At 41.1% G+C, this 17,248-nt stretch overlaps 1 protein-coding gene across 1 annotated transcript; it reads right to left on the bottom strand.

Annotated features, from left to right (window-relative positions):
* LOC117832034 (alpha-1-antitrypsin homolog) lies at positions 1 to 15,504 on the bottom strand. The gene is made up of 6 exons (XM_034710991.1): positions 15,443 to 15,504; positions 2,407 to 2,469; positions 1,513 to 2,086; positions 1,076 to 1,346; positions 763 to 910; positions 1 to 552 (listed from the first exon to the last, which is right to left on the bottom strand). Exons 3-6 carry the CDS (start codon positions 2,075 to 2,077, stop codon positions 313 to 315), a joined length of 1,224 nt encoding a protein of 407 aa, XP_034566882.1. The 5' UTR covers positions 2,078 to 2,086; positions 2,407 to 2,469; positions 15,443 to 15,504; the 3' UTR covers positions 1 to 312.
* Positions 15,505 to 17,248: the final 1,744 nt, after the last annotated feature.

The following is a 17,248-nucleotide window of genomic DNA, read 5'->3' as shown; positions in this document are numbered from 1 at the left end:
TTGATTTAAGGGTGATTTCATTTATTTGAAAATGAGCTTCCAGTTTAAGTTACTTTGTAGCCAGTATGTAACTCTAGGTCCACAGAACCACTCCATCAGTTACACATTAAATGTATTATGAATGGATTGTGGTGATACGTTTTTAAATGTGCTGTTCCAGTTTACCATGTTGAGTGTGAAGTGCCTCTTCAGTTTTTGTATATCTCTTGTTCTTTGGCGACCTTGTTGCAAATTCGAGCTACCACTTAAAAATGTTATTCTTTAGAATTTTCTGTTCTGTTTCTGCAAATTGTCTTACTACCCTTTAGCAGGTCAATAATCAAAAGATGGGACAGTTGGCTCTTCACAATTCTGAGCATCTTGTGGGGCTGTGGGGTTGTTGATCTTGCCCATGAATAGGATGCTTCCGGTGGACTTCTCCAAAATGAAAACCAAGAAGGGTCTGTTAATTCTTACAGAGGGGGGCAAACTGGTGAATGTGAATTCCATGGTGCTGACGGCTGCAGCCTCTGTCCCCATCTCATTGACACTAAGAACAGCCTTGTGGGATGCCTATGGAGGAGAAGTTAGGGAGTTTGGTTGAAATAATAGGATGTCTATGGATGAACATTGGGGATCTTTTTATAAAAAGTCATTTTAACATTTTTAGCATTATCTGGAGCTACAAATCACTATCCTGAACCATTGCTTATACTATCGTGTAAGAAAGTCCATGTTGTTTGCAAGAGCTTACAGACTTGATGAAAAAATAACTTCTCCTACCTTTGAGATTTTGAGCTTGAACTCCTCAGATATGCCAGAGAAATCAGCTGTTTCCTCAAAGGCGGTGGTAATGCCCAATTCTTTTAAGGTGTTCTCCAGAGCAGCATCAGCAGAGATGGAAAATTTTGGCAGTTGCAGGTTTACATAGCTGAAAAACAAAGCACATCACCAATGTCAGAATCGCTGGCATGCACAGCTTGTCTCATTCGATTGACAGTTCTGATAACGAGGACATCGCTATCAAAGATCGGTGGACCTTTCAGTCTCTGAAATCCTTTATCTAAAGCCAACAAATGAATAAGATTCCACTCACTTCATGGAGAGTGAGTTTTTCCAGTGTCTGATGGAGTCCTTATTGATGTAGCCCTCCACGTCCTTCATCTTGTCTTCATTAGGCAAGACAATCATCATGGAGGCCGGGCCCTTATATGGCAGCATGACGACAGTGGCTTGGTTCTCTCTGTCCCAGTAGGTCTTGTAGCTGCTTGTTTTTCCCATCATGTCCACTTGAACTTTGGTGGTCTTGTCCACGTGGAACTCTGCCTTTCTTGTGTAAGCACAGTCAAATGGGTTCTCCCACAAACCTGTACAAGGCACAAAGGTGCTATTTGTAAACAGGGGAGGTTTGATCTACATTCATTGTACTTGTGAAGATCACTGAAATAGTTTATCATGCATGTAAAGAGTTTGTGTGTTGGCCTGTCTTGTCTTGTCTTCCTAAGAAGACATCAATTGAAACTTGATTCTTACCCTTAAAGTAGACATAGTTGATCAGCATCATAGCCATATCAGGATCCAGGTCCTTCACCATATCTGTGATCTTGTCCTGGGTTTTATTTGCAATAAATCGGTTGATCTCTGCTGCAGCCTCAGTGGAATTGTCAAAGTCAACAGTGAAGATCTCACCAGAGTAGTACTGCTTAACATCATTCAAGAACTCCTCTCGAGGATTGAAGCCAGAGCGGACAGCAGCAGCATTGCCAACATCCAACTGAAGATTCTCCTGGCTGTGTCCAAGGCTGTCAAAGAGACGTTTGTATTCTTCATTGACCTGGGTCTGGTTTAAGGCACTGTAGCCCAAGCTGGTGACCAACTGGCAGTGGGTTGCACCTTTGGCCCCTGTAGACACCATTGAAAGCACGGTGGAGATGCCCAGTGGTGAGTAGAAGATGTTCTGTCCAGCAGCAGTCTTTGCATTCAGACTTTTGTAGAGAGCAAATGCAAAGTCAGCATTAGGGGAGGACAGCTTGTGGTCTGCCCAGGCTGCAGCCAGCAGCAGTGCAGTAAGTGCACAGCTTCTGAGGATACCATGCATCTCTACTGTCTGTCGAAACAGAGAAAGTTCTTATCAGTGCTTGTTCAAATTTCTTCACTAGATGTCCAACCTTTTTAATAAGAAATTATTGAAGCAAAAGACAAATAAATCAAATGGTAAGAAGCCATTCAAATATTGTAAACAGCAGATAAACTAACAAGGAAAAAGTCAACAGTAGCTCAAAGGGTGAATACCTTTAACCCTGGTTACTCTTGCAGCCTATGATTTCCTTTGTAACTCATATTGTGTTACAGCATTATGAAAAAACTGAGATCTAACTCCTTAATTCAAGCTCTAAAAACATTCATTCATGGGAAGTCCATGCTTACCGTTGTTGTCCTCTTCAGTGCCCCTTGGCAGAAGCTTCACCACTATATAGTCAGCAGACAGATCTAGTAAAAATTAACAAGGAGCAAACTTTTCTATCCTGTGCGTGGAGAGTCCTGGCAGAGCATGATTCTTACACAAAGTAAACAGTGCAATGAACACATCACAAGTAAAGTGCCAATAATAGACACTAGTTTCCAGTCATCATAGTGTAACCACAAAAAACAGTTTGGGGACCTTTGGTATGAAATAACTGATTTGGAATCATGTCTTGTTTAAATCCTTTTGAAAAAATAAATGTCTACTTTCATCAAATCATACTAGAATACTAGTATCTAGTGAAAGTATTCATGGTGATGGTAGTTAATAATTAGCGTTAGGTTGGTACAGAATGCAGTATTTCATTAGGATTTCCTTTTATTCCATGTTGAATCATGCTTGATCCATGTCTGTCCACTTTAGTTTGCTAAGCACAGCAATACCTACACCACTGTGTTTGAACAGTATCCTACCCCAAAGTCGACTTAATGTACTACGTCCTCTTTAATACATAATTTAAAGACATTTAATCTCTTCTCTTTCTGTCCCTTTGCTCTGCCTTGATGAAAAAAGAGAGTATGGGAAGGTAGAGATGAGCTCTAACCCAAACAGGCTTCTTATACTGGCTCCACCTCCCTGTCCTTTGATTTGTCAGACCACTTGGTAGTTTTCCACCCCGCCTCGATCCGTCATCAATCGGCTAAGGCCCAGAGGAGTACATACATCATGTAAGGTGCATTTGCGGATGCAGTATAAACTGTGTTCAGTTCGTGGTTTTTCAGCCCATGCAGTGTCATGTCTGTTTAAATGCAGTGTCCCTCACGACACCTTTCACAGTAATAACCTGATGATTTTTATTTGAGAAAAGTTTGCAGAGTCATCATCTTTTACCAAATGAGTCGCTACGATAGAGATTGAGTATGCGGCACACTGATAAGAGCCCTGGGAGTTTGCAGTAACCTTTGGTACCAAACAAGTTTGTGCCCAGTCAATATTTACGAACATTGTTGATCCCTAGCCTTAGTTGTTCCTACAAAGAGATTTAAAATTTTGTTTAAATTGCTCTGGTTAAAAAAAAACACAGAAGAGATCTGTTATAGACAATGACATTTAAAAACAATCTCAGAAAATGACACACAAGTTTAGAATACAGATTAATATTAAATGTCAAAATGGTGAGGGAGACACTGTTTGGATGTCAGCTTGTGTGAGGTCCAAAATCCCACCATCGAATGGCGCTTAATGCCAAAGCAGAGCAAAGTAATTCAAGAGCTCTACTCAAATTATGAGGATGATATTCAGCTTGTGTATCTATTTTCTCATTAGAATGATGCCTGAACTTTGAACTGTTGTTTTGTTGTCAAAAAAAGTGATAGTTGTCGTTAACAAATGAAAAACAGAATATGACACAATGCTTTTTCGAGTTTCAGCAAATCGTGAAAACATCAGCAAGGTTACTCGTATTTACTCATCTTTATTATGAGCACAATGTTCCATAATAAAGTCTCCTTGGGGTAAGTTTTGGTGACTCTTCTCAGTCACCCTCCTGTAAACTAGAGCATTACTCTTCTTATTGCTTTCGAACTCTCCACTTGGACTGTTTTCCCACTAACAACCAAAACTGACTGAAACACTCATAGATGATACAACTTGTTCTACGAACAGAGAAAAAAATTATTCAGACACCTTAAAACGTGCCTTCTACTAATAGATTCCACACACATAGGCAGAATCAGCTCCTTTAAAGAAATCAAACACGTCATACACAGTCCCTGCTCTATGTCAGATGTTCGACTTGTGAGCCCTTGGGTAGCTGAATACAAAAGCCAACAACAAAGCGACAGCCGAGCCCCACCCTTTCCTGGAACCTCCCCAAAAACTTTCATCTGCAGACTTAAGTTAAGTCAGAAACAATGATGGATGGACCAGAAGGTGGAGAACAGCACAAAGACACTCTGATCTCTCCCCATGTCTTCCTCTTCTCCTCCCACCCTCCATCCCTCATGTCTCACCACCTCCTCACAGGTGCATTGATCCTTTTCGCCTTCAGGAACTTCCAGGCTCATAGACCTGTCCTGCAGCTTAATAGAGACATCACTAAAGGTACGAATGTGTAAAGATCAGAGAGGAGAGAAGTTAGGCTCTTATGCAACATCCAGTTATGACGGCCTTGAAGCTTTAAAAACATTAAGCATACATGAAAGATTGGGTTCAACATGGGAGTTATTTGTATCAGAGTTTGCTGTAATTCATTTTAACTTCATGAGGGTTTGATTTGGGCAGCAATGAAAACCAGAAGGTTCAATTACCCAATTTATATACACCTCCAGTGATATGACCCCAAGAATATTTTTCAGATAAACAGACACGCATGCAAGTTCTTCGCACCGCAAGCAACCAGCTGCACTCAACTATTTTCAATGTGTCTTTTATCTTGGCAATAAAATGAAGATGCCTTTCCAGAGAGCAAGTCTGTACAGGAGCCTTGTGTGTTTTTAAACTGTTATTTACCTTTCTTTTTTTTCTTCACTTTCTTCACTGCAGCAGCAAAATCAGGCCACTGCAAATCTCAAGAGTACAGAAGGGAATTAAACTGAATGACAATCATGTCATCAAACAAGCCGCAGACCATTTGGGAAATGCCTTCTTTTCTAATCCTCGGCTCTGCGGTGAAAAGTGGGATCTGGCGGTTTGCTCTTAAGGGATGTTGGGGGGAAGGGTGGAGGCTGAAGGAGAGGGGTGCTGGGGGAAGCTGTGTGTGTGTCTCCATTTATGTCTGTGTCTGCATGATAGAGGACAAGTGTGAATGAGAGAGAAGAGGGAGAAAGAGATTGAAAGATACAACTTTAATCATTTTAGTGTGAAGTTTTATGCCTTGAAGCTTATTTTGGGGGATTCACAAGATGTGTGGATGCAAATTTGAAAGAGATGTGAAGGTGAGCCTTTTTTGATTGGTGAGATGATTTGACAAAAAGGTTATTAAATACGAATATGATAAAGACAATTGACTAATGTGCTAACGATGACAGTTGCAGTAATTTGTTTTAATCTTGAAACTAGAGCTGGGAATTGTAGATGAACTCCTAATACAATATGTAATGATTGTATAACTATGCCCCAGCAAGGTTACATCATGTTTATTGTTAGATTGTTTCTAACCAACTTAAAGTTCCTTTAAAAATTCCACTATTTTCAAAAGTATGCACCTTTGTTGTGTTTATCTGGTCTGGCTTCAACTGTTAGCAACACTGCTTTACACTGCCCCCACAATTTCTGGTGGTACTGCAACTTTTGGTCCATATCTGTAAGCTCACAAAAAATGTCTAGAAATAGAGATGATATGAACACAGAGTAAGGACAGAAGGCTTCGTCTGTATCCTTATTCTGTCTGAAGTAGAGCATAAATGACCCCTGAGGAGTTAGTTTATCACAAGTGGAGATTTAAGAAACAAACACGTGCAAGGTTGATGGCTGGAGTTTTCCTGGCCGTGTATGTGAGGTGTGTGAAAATGCGTGCTGAGACTTAAATGCCTCTAAGGTCTCATGCATGCATCCAGAGGTTTGCGGACTCCCCATTGTTCCACTCTGCGTGCACACGGACCGCTTGTGGTACCCGATCCCAGACTGTTACTTACTGAAATGCTTGTGGGCTGCTCTGTGTGGCTTTCCTTCATTGAAAGGCCGCTTCGTCTTAAATGTTGATTGCCATGACGTCAGCCCTTAACCACAGCCCTGCCTTTTATGTGTCACTGTCACCATCTATTTCCTCCCACTGTGTGAAAAACAACTTTCTTTCCATTTTTGCAATTCTCTGACACGGACGGCTGTATCGAACACTGTACTACTGTGACCGGGCCAGAACCGCCACCCAAATAGACATGCTCAGTATTTTCACACTCATCGGGGGCCAAAGAAGCATGTGAATGCGGGGCCTGGCTGAAAGTGTCCCGATTTAATATGCTGTGTTCTTTTTGGGCAACAAGTGAAAACTGTGACGATTGCTGTAAATAAAAACACAGCAATCAGATGGGTGTTAACTGACTGTAATTACTGGTGTAAAACCACAGCAGTTTGTCTCTCCACACTCTGGAGTTTCCCGTGTTTTCTAAATTCCAACCTGTCACATCTACTGTGAGAAAAGAGAGCTGTTATCCCGCCAAAAAAAAACCTCTCCTCTACTGTTGAGTCAGGTTTGCTAAAACAGTATCACCTGTCATGTGAGATCCTGCAGGCCAGTGTGTGTGTGTGTGTGTGTGTGTGTGTGTGTGTGTGTGTGTGTGTGTGTGTGTGTGTGTGTGCGTGTGTGTCATTCTGCAGAAACAGGAGATGAGCTTCTTCCCTGTGGGGCCGATCTGCATTTCACAGGAATGCAAAATCATGTGCGACTTAAGCGAGCAAAGCATCAGCAAAGGTGCTGAGGGTTGTTTTGGCTGAAGGGGACAGGAGTGTACCAAATATGTGACCTTCTAGGGCAAAAAAAAAAAAGCCTTTCAGGAGATAAGTGAGGTTTTAAAATAGTTCACTTCACTCCAGAGATGGATTGTTGTTTTGTTTGATTTATTTAAGTTGTTCAAATATTTTTAGTGAAAAATATTTGCAGCAATATTTGGGACAAACACTGTGCTCTTTATTATGTCAAAATTTCTACTTTAGTCAAATACAGTCAGAAGAATTTGCTTTGATGGAGGAAAGTCAAATATCAAATTATAATAGTGAGCCTAGCTTAGCAGATGAATACCACTCACATGTCAGTCTAATATAAGGCTACACTCAGCAGCAGTTTGTTAGCTTGGATAAAAAAAGGCTTATTGGGCTGATTTTGGACCCAATTCCCCAACTTCCAACAAAAGTCTGCAAAGTGATATTTTTTTGTGGTTCTTAAGATTATCTTGCCAGATTTTCCTGTAGTGTGAGGTATTTTACAAGTAATTTCACTTCCCCTATCTGCTCAGAAGACAACCGTGGCCACACTGATTTGAGATTGTACATATGAGACATGTTCAATATCTACGATCTCAGATGGGGGATGGGGGGGATCCTGAGGACAGCTGAGCACGCAACACTGTGGGATGTCAAGTGGAACGATATGATGGCCAATTGAGAGGAAAGCAGACTAAGAATGGAAGCACAACAAACACAACTATGGCGACAGTTGTAAATGCAAACCATCACGCTAGATGCATGTCAGAAATGGAGGACCAACTTGTTAATATGTGGCAGCGACAGAAATGTTGATACCTGTCCTGTAAAACATATCACAATCAAACTGTAAAAGAGAGGAACTGAACACTAATTGTAGATGAATGGATCTACCAGATGACTATAAATGTTTAGCTTCATAACCATTCTGTAATCCACCATTTTTGTTTACTCTTAAGTCCTGTTTGACCACAAGATATTTCGCAAGATTTCTAGTTTTTTGGAGTGTAGACTCTGGTTGTTGGTGAGTGGAATCTGTTCATGATGCGTTGAACATCTTGTTGCAATCCAAACACTAAAAGAATGAAAATGTTAAATCTGTCAATTTTTGTAGCCATTTGTGAAGTAAAAAAAATAAATAAATAAAAAACATCTCATCAATAAAAGCTATTAGCTGTCTACTAACAAAAATAATATAAGGTTAATAAAATATCTTAAACCCGAGACTTAAAAAAAATATATGCAACAATGAACTTGACACTGTGTTGAAAAAACTTTACCACCCTTTCAAGTTGTTGTTTTGAGTTGCTGGGACACTCACAAGTTCTCCCAGTTCTGAGCTTTTTTTCCACATTATTCAGAAACTATATATTTCCTCGCCTGGATAAAACAGTATAAAAGAAACGCATTAACTCTACCCAAAAGTAAAACAGTTGGCCACCAACTGCTCCAAAGCATGTTCATTATCACACATTGCCTAATTTTTACAAAAACTTGGGAAAAACATAAAAATCATATCCTACCAGAGGTCATGAACCAGTTTTTTCAACCATTAAAAAAACCTAATTTCCCGATATGTCAGACATTTTCTTAAATTATGGTGCCATTCAACCAAGACTTCCTTTTACAAATCAGCACAGGTTCATAATTTCAAGTTGCGGTGACTTGTCAAAGCTGGATATCTGTCCTCTTTCTTTGAAACAGCACCACACCCTCACTTTGTCGTAAAGCTGATAATCACATTGGGTTGTCTGTCATTCCTGTGGGAATGTATTCTGAGTCTTTGACCTCTTCTTTTTAACCCCCTTTACCAACACACATACACAGACACGATCATGCACACACTCACAGATCTCCCTCTCCTTCCTGAGCTCTCATCTGGTCTCACTTTTGGTTTTTGAGGTCTGTGTTTCTGGGGACACAACAGAGCTGCTGATCCAAATAACGGCAGGACGGAATTCCTACAGACTTAGCCAAAATATATTTAAAATCAATTTGGATTCTGTTTTGACCAAGCAATAATTCACTTCCTGAAATAATTGTTACAGAAACTCTCAGGGGAAAGCACAGAGTATTCCTAATATCTTAAGTTTTGGCGTAACATGTTCTTCCCACAGATCCAGGACACTGACAGGTCGATCGGGAGAGGCTTTGAGATCAAGAGACACATTTACAGGGAGTGACTGACAGGCAAATTAAGAGGGTGTTTGCTTATCTGGCACAAAAGTTAAGGAAGAAAGTGCAAATGTGTGGAATTCAAGTTTGTATGTGCTAAATTTTGACGCTTAAGATTTAGAAATTGTGTATTTAAGAATCTTTATTCAACACAAAAGAGGCTGAAGGTCATAAAGCTGGAGATGTGCGTGGAATTTTCCTCTCTCATACAATGATCAGGATCGAGATGTGATCACACTAACGCAGGTGAAATATCAAATCATTGGAGTAAAATATGATGGATTTAAAAAACACATACATTCGCAGATCATTAGCTATTCATAATGAGTTCAATATAATTTATCCTATCTGTACACACATGTCAAAAAAGAAAATCCCCTCCCAATCATTGTTTATGTCACCCATACAATTCACAGCTCGAAACATGCAGGAATGCCTGTACAGCATCACATACTGAGCTGGCAGCACCGCTTTTTAACAGCTTCTCTCCCTCATGATGTCAAAACCACCCACACAAATCAAATAGTAATGTACTGTTTCAAAAATAAACCATGTGGGGATCTTTTGTTTGAAAAGGCTCCCACATTCAAGATAACAAGTGACAAGCGGAGGCTGGTGGCGTGACCGAAGTGAATTGGTCACCTTCAATGGGCACACACACACTAGCACACATTAGCTTAAGTGAGCGTGATTTCGCTCCGTAGGACGGCACACATGCTGTCGTAGAATCATGGTGCCATGGTTTAACCTCCCACAACAAAACAATTGCATACTAACTCTATGCCCAGTTGGAATAGCAGTAGGAGAGCAAATATTTTGATCTAGCAACTCAATAACATTGCAGAAATGTGCAAATACATTAAACTTAGGTCCATCGTTCTGTACCCGCAATGCAAAGCGGTTGTACCAGTACGCCGAACTGCAAAGACGCTACTATATTTTATCACATTTGGATAGAGCTTGGAGTTCTTACCAAAGTTTCCATTCTTGCTGCTAAGCTAAGCTAAGCTAAGCTAAGCTAACCTGCTGCTGGCTGTACCTTCCGACTGACATGAGAGTAGTGTCTGTCTTTTGTTTACATATTAACCAGAAAGGTAATGACTGTTTTTTGTAAGAATGTTATAATGGCACACTGAGATACCACACATCAGATCCAGCTCTTTATCTCTTTCTTCCTTCTTTATTTGTTGTTTTTTTGTACAAGATGTGCAAATGCATCGCTCTGTCCCTTTTACAAAACACAGCTTCTGCTCCTTACTTAAAATGACCACGGTAAAAACACGTCCATTACTGTCCCATGACTGGTAACAATGTAGATTATAGGCTCTTGACTGCGTAGTAATCTTGAAGAATAATTAAGAGCAGGCACCTGAACGTTTTCTGCACCAACGTGAACAATCAGCAAGACCAAAGGAGCAATTCTGACTATTAGGACCACCCATTTGGGGCATGTGGGGGGTCGCAGGGCTCCCAAAATTTCACACAGCCTGTATTGTGCCTTGTAAAAGTACACATACATAGGGAAAGAAAAAGTATGCAAAGACATGCATGCAGTCATCTTGTCTCTAACACACTAAGTATGATGTGGATGATTTACACTGGGATTACTAACCACGATGACAGAGGATGAGCAGCCACAAATTGCAGGGAGCTGGGGTTAGCCGTGTGGGTGGGTGGGTGGAGTTTGGGTGAGGGTCAGGGAGGACAGTCTGTGGCACCCGTAACCAGGGAAATACTGAGGTAATAACTTTCTTCTTCTCCTCGTTTGTATTCAGTATGTGTCTTCATTACGATGTTTTTAATGCCATAAACCTCTCCAGACGTCACAGGCCTCTGACATTTCTGGACACCCGCTGACACAAATACAGACTTTTCCACAGTCCATCACAGCTCTGACTGTGTGTATCTCTGAGCAGAACCTCTTTTAAATCATTCAGCTGAATCCCAAAACCATCCTGATATTTCCATACTCTCAAGACGGCATGTTTGATAAATGTTTCCTTGCCTCTGGCTCGCTTTAATCTGAGGCTCCATTTGATCATTTTTACCAGCCCCTGACTGTGAATCTCTCACTGCACTCACAGAGGAAGACGGTTCTTGTTTGACACAAAGCACACAGTTTTTCCACAGTCCCTCTCTGGCTGAAAGTACATCCATGCGTTGGCCACCTCAACTAATTCAATGTGTAACAAACAAAGAACAGCACAGCCACCAACACCTGTTAACTCGTGCTAAATATCAGAGTATAGACTTCTTGGACAGCCTTTTGTACAATAACTAGCACAAAAAAGCATAATTTTTAAGGAAAAAAATCCCCGAAAGGCACCAAAAAACAAACACAGCAAAGAGGTCAAGTTCTGTGACTGAATTAGAGGTCAGCAGCCAATTAGCATCACCCACCTTTCACTCACAACAATTACACCCTTACACATGAATAGCTTTGGGCCCCGGTATAATACAAAATCTGATATACTATTTCTTAGTCCTTTCCTTTTTTAACGACTTTAAAGACTTTTTTCAAACAGCAATTTCACCACAGAGCCTGAATAATCTCTGCCATGACCACGCATCTGTAATTTCACAATGAACCCCACTACTGAGAGGATGAGGAAATTATACAGCATAAACTTGGCAGCTTAAACTGCCAGCACCTTGTCCTTTTTAAGCACCAACCTCTCCTCAAAAAGAATTGGTAACTTTTGGCTCCAGAAAGCTAACATAGCCAAATCCAAGGCTTCATTTACACAACCACTATGGACCTAGTCTTGGTGAAGTCACCCATTGGTTTCTGAATCAGAGTTTTGAAGCTATACAATGGCGTTCGCTTTATTGAAAACGCTGACTCAAGCTAACTTTTGGTCAACCTAACAAGAGGCAAAAGATGGAGCTAGCTATAATGTGCCCACCTGTCAGTCAAATTAACCACGCCCCCAATTATGCAAATTGTGCAACCCTTGTAACTTGGAGCCAGGCTCAAGTGGACACCTTCCACATTGGCCTCAATTTTGCCATTTGATGGCAACACAGTGGTTTCGTCAATTATTCCTTTGCCTGATATTGCTACATGTTTTCTGCCATTGAATTATCTTGCAGCTCTGTTTGTCTAAACTGTGTTCAGTGAGCGCAGGAGAGCTGGGGCACTTTGTTTGTCAAGGCAGTACCTTCCTCTTCGTGTTGAAATCAGCACAGGCAAAGCAGAGGAAAGTAGTCTGATATGGAGCACAAAGTTTGTCCACTGTTACTGTTCTTTCACCCTCTTTTTATCTGTACCATCTCTGATCAAGCAAGATAAAGAGTATTGACATCAGAGCACTGAATCAGCCTTTTTTCTATCCAATAATCCATCCAGCAGCGCTCCAAAAACACAAGCACCCTCTCCCTGATCTGTGCGAACAACACCGCTGCCACACACCTGAACTATCTCTTTGAGGCTCTCAGGCCAACCCCTGCTGCTGTGTGGGGGTCCTATCTCCCTGATCAGACTGCAGATAGTGAGCCATGTTTGCAAATACATAAATGTCCAAACCCCCTCTGTTATTGAAGCTGGCACAGCTCAGAAACAGGTATGTGATCATGTGATAAAGATGACAATGAGGCAGCAGCAGCCATTGAAGGCTTGCTTTGAAATCTCTCACATTGTTTATTTTCTCACAGGGAGCCCTCATATTTTGGATTTTACGGGCACTTTCTGGCTCTGCAGTCCAAGTTTGCATTCTGCCAAACCATCCATTGCATGTCTAAACTGTCTACATTTTGTTGGAAGGGACAGAAAATAGATGGTTTCTCATTGTTTCTTCCGTAACATAATTGTATTTTTATTACTCCTCATTCTCATTTACAGTGTTTATAACCAAAACAGCCTGTCGAGATGTGCATTTCTCAGACCCGCACCACAGAAAATCTGTTTACACTCTCTGTAAACTACACATCATTTCACATAGTGGGCTGTTCAGGGAGGAAGAGCAAAAAATATCATCTTTCACACACATGCTGTGCTGACAGAGTTACAACAATGCCCAACCTGGAGTGCCTTAAGTTTCCGAAACGTTCTTTTGATCTGCTGCAGATATCCCATCCCAGAGTCATGTATTAAAGCTTTGTTTATCTTTACATTCATTACACCAAGGGAGCGGCATATGTGGTTTCAACATGTGGAAGGCAGCCCCACCATGTAAGGATGAATGAAGACATCATATACTGTGGGGTAACTCACACACTGCAGATATTAGTCCCTGATGAAGTCTTGTATTTATTTCTCTTACAGTCACGCACGCAGGAGCTTTATCCCTCTGGCAAAGTGATCACAGCTTCTGCAGTGTGTGAAGCAAAGTCCTGGATGACACATGGTTTTCGGAAATGCTACCTTATTGAGCTGGAAATGATGTCATGGCATTTGGACACAGAGTGGGACCGTATTTTTCTTTGTTGCTGAAAGCAGAAGCAGGTGCAATTCCTGTAAACATCCACATCTAAGCAACAGGCTTGTACCCACACAGGAGGGGGCGTTCTGAGGACCATGCATGACATTCCCTTGAAGTTATATGGATGTGCTGCATATAAAATGTTCCTATATGCCTTTAGGAGGAGTTTAAGGTCACATGGTTGCATAGATTTGTTACAAAGAAGACGTTTAGGACACTATCAAAAGTTCCCATTGTATCCCCATTATTTCATATGATTTCATGTGAACTTCAAGCACTTACAAGGGACTTTATGGGATTCACATGGGTTGTATTAAATACTCTATTAGAATATATATATTTGAGAGCAAGGTCTGCAAATGTTCTGGGATCGGAAGGAGGGACCTAGGCTTTAATCTAGGACTGAAACATTGTTATTCTAGCGTCTGTAATTTTACAGATGTTGAGTTTTGAAAGTGAAGTGGTTATGCTCAGGTATTCATAAAGGAAATTAAGCAGTCTGTGCTCCAACTCAATCACAGGAAAATGTCATAAAGCAGCTATTAGTCTGTTTGCAGCCAGGTTAGAAAAGTTGATTGAGTTGCTGATGTCTTTTCTTGGCTGCTTGAGTTCAATTCTGGCTCTTGATGATCTTTCATTGGTGGTGAGGGTTGAGCATCAACATGTAAGGAGTAGCCTGTAAAAGTATGGTACTAGCTAACACTGCAGAGTCCCCAGCTGTATGCTAACTGCTTACTCTGATATGGTAATGTATTTGTAAGTCGCCCCATAATTTTCAAATTGGCAGCACTTTTGCTTTTCTTCCTCAATCTCCTGACTCAAACACTCAAACATATCGTTTATAGCGGCACTACACTGATATTCACATGCACAGCTCTAGTGACCAGAGTTAGGAAGTTCCCAGCTAGCAGGGAATCTTCCCACTACAACATTCCCTATAAGTTCTGATTATGTTTCAAGACAAGGTTCTGAGTGATATATTCAAAGAACATCTTAAGGCTGTTTATAAATTTAAATAATGTTTATTTTTTTAACTATTAATGACAGAAGAACAGTTGTCTTTAACATTCAGATGATGTTTTGATAATATTATTTAGGAAAAAGATTAGCGAATGTTTTCTATAAAATGTTCCCATAATGTTACTTAATAACAAAGAAGCAACATTCTCAAGAAACATGTAAAAAATGCTTTCAGGATGTTTCTAACACCTCAAATCACAAAATGTTTTATTTAAGAATATTCCGGGGATATTTAATCAGAACAAAGATAGAATGTTTTATCTTTAACACTCAAAGGATGTTTTGATAACATTCTTTGATTCACAGATTATTGAATGTTTTAGAGTACGTTAGCTGAGAACAATTTGTGAACATAAAGAAAACTTCCCGCTGAGAATGTTTCAAGAAAATTTGGGCATAATATACAAGCACTGTTGTCACTTAACATTTTCTGAATGTTTTTAGAGAATGTTACTAGAGAACATTCTGTGAACACAAAGCAAACTTCTCACTGAAAATATTAAAGAAACATTCTCTGTAACAATATCAGAATGTTTTTAGAACAAAACATTGCTAGCTTGGCTAATCTTATGGTCAAAACAGCCAATTGAGCTGGTTTCGAATTAGGTTTACCAATGCCTATAAAGGATTATTGCTAAATAAGCCCATCAGCTTTGATATCATTTATGCATTTCTACTATTTTAAGCTACATTCCCACATATTTTAAACTATCCAAATAATGTACCCCTAGCCTTGAAAGATTCAGCACTGTGACTGGAAATGTTCTAGAAATGTCCAACAGACAATCTGGTAATCTAAAATGTCTAGCATAAGGGTCTAAGTTACAATTAAAACAAGATGTTCAGAGAATGAGTCAGTAGCACACACACATATTTAAGCTGTACCTCTAGGCCTGTCCTCTGGGACAGAGGGAGGATTTGGAGTTGTGGTAGTTTAATGTAATTAAGGATACCGTTTGCTTACGAGCAGGATGAGAGGCAGAGGTCAGTGGATTTGATCAGACGATCAGCACTTCCTCCTTCCTGTTTGCTTCCTCTCGGCCACACAGCTGTGCTCTGATGCCAGCCAGAAAGAGTGGACTCGCAGATAGCTAATGCTAATTACATTCCTGTGTTTTGGGCAATTTCCTTTTCCTCTGTATCCCTTGCATGTGGTTTACCTTTGTACTCTGGTCTCTGTCTGTCTGTCCGTCCATCTGCTGTTGTTGGGTTTGTTGCTCCTCCTCTCTCAAACTCTCCCTTCTTCTTCCAGACACCATCCCCTGAGGACAGTTTGGTCTGTGTGCCAGCTGTGTGTGGCTGCAGAAAATCCATGACAAAGACTTTTAATCAGTTACAAGGAAGCTTCACTCAGAGGCAACATTAAGATTTAAGGCGAGGATGTTTTTAATTCCAAGTCTGACGGATTTATGAGCTTCAGCCCTCGAAGAAAAGTGACAATCCCAATCACAAAGGCTCATTCACGAACAGCTGCTCTATCTGAGGTTGACTTAAGAATTTATGATCTGACTTTACAGACAAAATAATCATCACGTCGGGTTCACAAGACAGCCTTTGCTTTAAACGCTTTTCTACTGCACATCATGGCAATCTGTGAATGCTTGCACTTCCTTTCTTAATCCTCCGCCTGACACTTCAGCTTTCATCTCCCCCTCTGATCTTCCAGCCTTTGAAACATGCAGCTCCACACCTGCTCGGCCCGTTTAAACAGCACACAGAGCTGTTGAACATACCCCTGCATACTTACTTTGTTTATAATTCCATCACTTCACCGGCAAAGAAGCAGTGTTATCTGGAAAACTCTGCCAGGTAGAAAAACACCCAGCCCTCTCATGAGAGGAACGCGGACTGAGGCTGGGTGTAAAGGCAACATGAGCAAAGACAGAGAAGAACTACTTCAGCAAGAAAATTTAAATAAGCAACCTAAAGGTGAGGAAACATTCAGAAAACAGTCAGAATTAAGCACCAGTTATTAAACATGGCTAAACTCATGATCACAGAGTCTGTGGGTGGACAATGTCAAAGTGGGTTGGTGAATGTGGCCTTCATTAGCAGAGCTCCACTAGCCTTCGGTCCTATTCTTGCAGGTTACTATCCACATTGATCCGGCTGAGTGGTGATAAGCCAGTTTAACCAGAGACAGCCTACAAACAACCTTATCTCCACTTCTATATCAATAATGGGGTCAGTTAGGGGGTCTGGGGGATAGGCCTTGAGGAAAAGGTGCGTTTTGATTGCTTTCTTAAAACTGTCCAGGGTTGGGGCGCTATGGAGAGAGTTCCACAGCGTGGGGGCTACCACACTGAATGCTCTGTCCCCAGAGGTCCGCAGCTTAGTCCGGGGGATGGAGAGGAGACCCAGGTCCGAAGACTTTAGGTTACGGGATGGATTGTGTTGGTGGAGGAGGTCAGCCAGGTATTGGGGGGCGAGGGCATGCAGGGATTTGTAAGTGAGGAGGAGGAGTTTATAGGTGATGCGATACTTTACAGGGAGCCAGTAGAGGTGAATGAGAGTGGGGGTGATGTGCTGCCAGAGCTTGGTGTGCGTGAGAACCCTGGCAGCTGAGTTCTGCACGTATTATAGCCTGTCCAGTGCATTGCTGGGTAATGAAAGCATGGATGAGGGTCTGGGCAACTGAATTGGAGAGAGATGGACGCAGCCGGGAGATGTTCTTCAGGTTCATCAGAATACTGCTTAACTGCATTATGCAACAAGATGCCACCTGTCAGCTGTGCTTGCCTCCAGGTAGAACAGCATTGTAGCTTTAAGG

The sequence above is a fragment of the Notolabrus celidotus genome, chromosome 20, assembly GCF_009762535.1.
Source record: "Notolabrus celidotus isolate fNotCel1 chromosome 20, fNotCel1.pri, whole genome shotgun sequence".
Taxonomy (NCBI): domain Eukaryota; kingdom Metazoa; phylum Chordata; class Actinopteri; order Labriformes; family Labridae; genus Notolabrus; species Notolabrus celidotus.
The sequence above is the reverse complement of the archived record's forward strand: the minus strand, read 5'-3'. Positions and strand labels throughout refer to the sequence as shown.